This window comes from Ictidomys tridecemlineatus, chromosome 6, assembly GCF_052094955.1.
Source record: "Ictidomys tridecemlineatus isolate mIctTri1 chromosome 6, mIctTri1.hap1, whole genome shotgun sequence".
NCBI lineage: Eukaryota > Metazoa > Chordata > Mammalia > Rodentia > Sciuridae > Ictidomys > Ictidomys tridecemlineatus.
The window spans coordinates 57,708,184-57,711,302 of NC_135482.1; the positions used below are offsets into that span (position 1 = coordinate 57,708,184).

At 36.0% G+C, this 3,119-nt stretch overlaps 1 protein-coding gene across 1 annotated transcript; it reads right to left on the reverse strand.

The window, feature by feature from the left end:
* Positions 1-1,960: 1,960 nt before the first annotated feature.
* LOC144365050 (olfactory receptor 6C4-like) lies at positions 1,961-2,887 on the reverse strand. Its single transcript, XM_078015825.1, has one exon. It carries the CDS (start codon positions 2,885-2,887, stop codon positions 1,961-1,963), a length of 927 nt encoding a protein of 308 aa, XP_077871951.1.
* Between the last annotated feature and the right edge of the window lie 232 nt (positions 2,888-3,119).

The following is a 3,119-nucleotide window of genomic DNA, read 5'->3' on the forward strand; positions in this document are numbered from 1 at the left end:
ATGGAGCAAATTATGTTATATAAATTTATTAATAGGTAACCCCCCACAATTATGTGCAACTATAATGCATTAATAAAATTATATAATTAAAAAAAGAACAATAGGGTGGAGTAATATGGCTTATTGTATGCTTCTGATCTCCTAAATATATTTATGTATTAAACTTTTTTGATCAAGCCTGTTGAGATTTTGGAGAAGCAGGCAATAGGTAAAAAGGTTAACTGTACTTAAAATACTTGGTCAAATGTTAAATGTTAAAATCAACTGGAATGGCTGCATGGCTCAGTGGTTACACAGGTGACAAAATTATTCAACTTCTGATTTTAGCCCAGGCACTTAGCTGGGAAAGTAAGTGGCATGCTTCTCCATATTGATGGTCTGAATCCCCCTGAATGCAATTTTCCCTGCTGGTTTTAATCATGTTCTGTCAGGTGCATGTTAGATCACACAGTAAGCACTGGTTGGGACAGTGTGACAATATTTGCTATGGTCTCCAGGGTTCTCACAATGTGGTTTCTCCACTCACAAGTTGAGAACCAGAGCACTTTTAAAATACCCAGCTAACTGTGCAGCCTCTAGAGCAGCTTAGTTCTGAGTTTCCTTCTGTTCTACAGGTATTTACATGCCAAATTTGTCTGCTGTATTTCTCTTTCCCTTTGGGTTACCACTATCTTCTGTGGTGACCCAGCACGACTGCTGCCTCTGGCTTAGTGTGCATGTACTCTTTCTTGTCCTCTGTTCAAGAAATCAGTGTTTTGGGGGTCTTTCTGAGTCTCTGACTCTCCAATATTAATTTTTTTTGAACTCCCACTGTCACTCACCTTGAAAAGTAGTATTCCTGCTGCTTTAATTCTGAGCTGCACAGGTTTCTTCTACTTTGCCATCTTTTGGGAAGTGTCTGGTATTTCCGGTAAAATGTTTGGACATCTGTCTTAAAGATATGAGAAACTTGAAAATGGAAAGGAGATCCTAAAATGGATAGCAGAGTAGAAGAAAGGGACCAGGGGAAGGAAGGAGAGGGAAAGGGGAAATCCTGGGGAATTATACTGGTCAAGTTATATTGTTATATTGTGTGAAGGTATAAATATGTAACAATAAATCCCACCATTATGTACAACTGCAATGCACCAATAAAGTATGAAAAATAAAAAAATGCTAAAGACTCCTAAATTAAAGAAAAAGACATAATCAACTTAAAAGCCTATTCGTAAAGATAAGCATTACCAGTATACCCAGGACTATCAGTACCGTGATAGTCCTCATAATTTTAGCCTGATGTTCTTTTCTTATACTCAGGTTAATAATGTTATTTGGCCCTATTTTTTTCTATAATTTTTTTCTGTCAGGGGAATATAGTTACATATCTTTTTTTGTATATTGGAAATGAAAACTGAGGACTTAAAAATTTGTATAACTTTCCTATGCACATATATGAATCCACCACAGTGAATCTCTAGATCGTGTACAACCACAAGACTGGGATAATACTAATTAGAATAAGATGTACTCCATTTTTGTATAAACAAGCCAATTTTACTCTACTTTTATATATAACTAAAAAGAACAAAAATAAAAAATAAAAAATCTATGCATAATTTGTTAAAAAATAACTATAGTAAACAGATATAAAAATAGATCTTTTTAGTACAAATAATATATTTTTATTTAAAGTAACTATAATGAAAAAGTCTTAAGAAGAGTGATATTATTTTATATTCTTGCAGTTTTTAAAGTGGCTTAAAAATCTATTTATTAGAAAAAATATTTAAACTGTATTTTGGGAAGATTTTTCCCTCACTGGAAGGTTTAAAAATGTAATGTTTATATCCTTTTATGATAAATTTATTGATATGTTGTCTTAATGAGGAGAGGGTTAGAGAAGCTCCACCTAAGTTATCAAGGAGAGGAAATTTATGAATGTTGTCCAGAATTTCCATTGAGTGTAAAGTCATTTTATTCATTAAGTACTAACAATTTTTCTGGCCATATCTTTGAAGGCTTGTTTTACCTGTTTATTCCTCAGAGTGTAAATGAATGGGTTCAGTAAAGGGGCAACTGATGTATTGAGCACAGCTATTCCCTTATTGAAAGCAACTCCTTTTGCTGAAGGCTTTATGTACATGAAGATGCAGCTTCCATAAGAGAGGGAGATGACAATCATGTGGGAAGAACATGTGGAAAAGGCCTTTTTCCTTTGCTGAGCTGAGGGGATCTTCAGAATGGTCCTGATGATGTTTGTGTAGGACAGGATCACCAGCACCAGTGTCACCCCCAATGTTACAACTGCTAGGATAAAATCAAACAGTTCCAGTAGACTTGTGTCTGAGCAAGATATTTCTATGAGGGGTCCATAGTCACAATAATAATGATTCAGCACATTAGACCCACAGAAATCTAACTGACTAGTTGGGATGATTGGGAACAAGATGATCAGGAAGCCCCATAGCCAAGAGCAGAGTACTAGTTGGATGCAGACCTTGCTGTTCATGATGGTGGTATAATGCAGAGGTTTGCAGATGGCCACATAGCGGTCATAGGACATGGCAGTCAGAAGACAAAACTCAGTGGCCCCAAAGAAAAAAGCAAAGAAGAACTGAGTGAAGCAGCCAGCAAAGCTGATAGTCTTGATCCCAGTTGAGATGCTGAACAGCAGCCTAGGAGTGAAAGTGGATGTAAAGGAAATTTCCAGGAAGGAGAAATTCCGGAGGAAGAAATACATGGGAGTCTGGAGGTGAGAGTCCAGCAGGGTGAGGATGATGATTGTTAAATTTCCACTGATGCTGAATACATAGGTGAGGAGGAGAATTATAAAAATTACTACTTGAAACTCTAGGATGTCTGTTAGTCCCAGCAGAATGAATTCTGTAAGAAAAGTTTGATTTTTCATTTTTAACTTTTGCTACCTGTGAAGGAACAAAGGACTTAAGTCAGTGATGGGGACAGAAGAAGATGTCTGTCTGGTACATTGAGAAGAGGCTATATTTTCATGCTAAATTAGTTTAAATGTCTATTATAATTTTCTGTCAGTGTGAGTCAGTCAAGATTTTACATAGGGACTGGCTTTTTCAGAAGAGCTGTTTTCTTAAATTCTCATGTAGAAAGATTTTTCTGTATGGCTT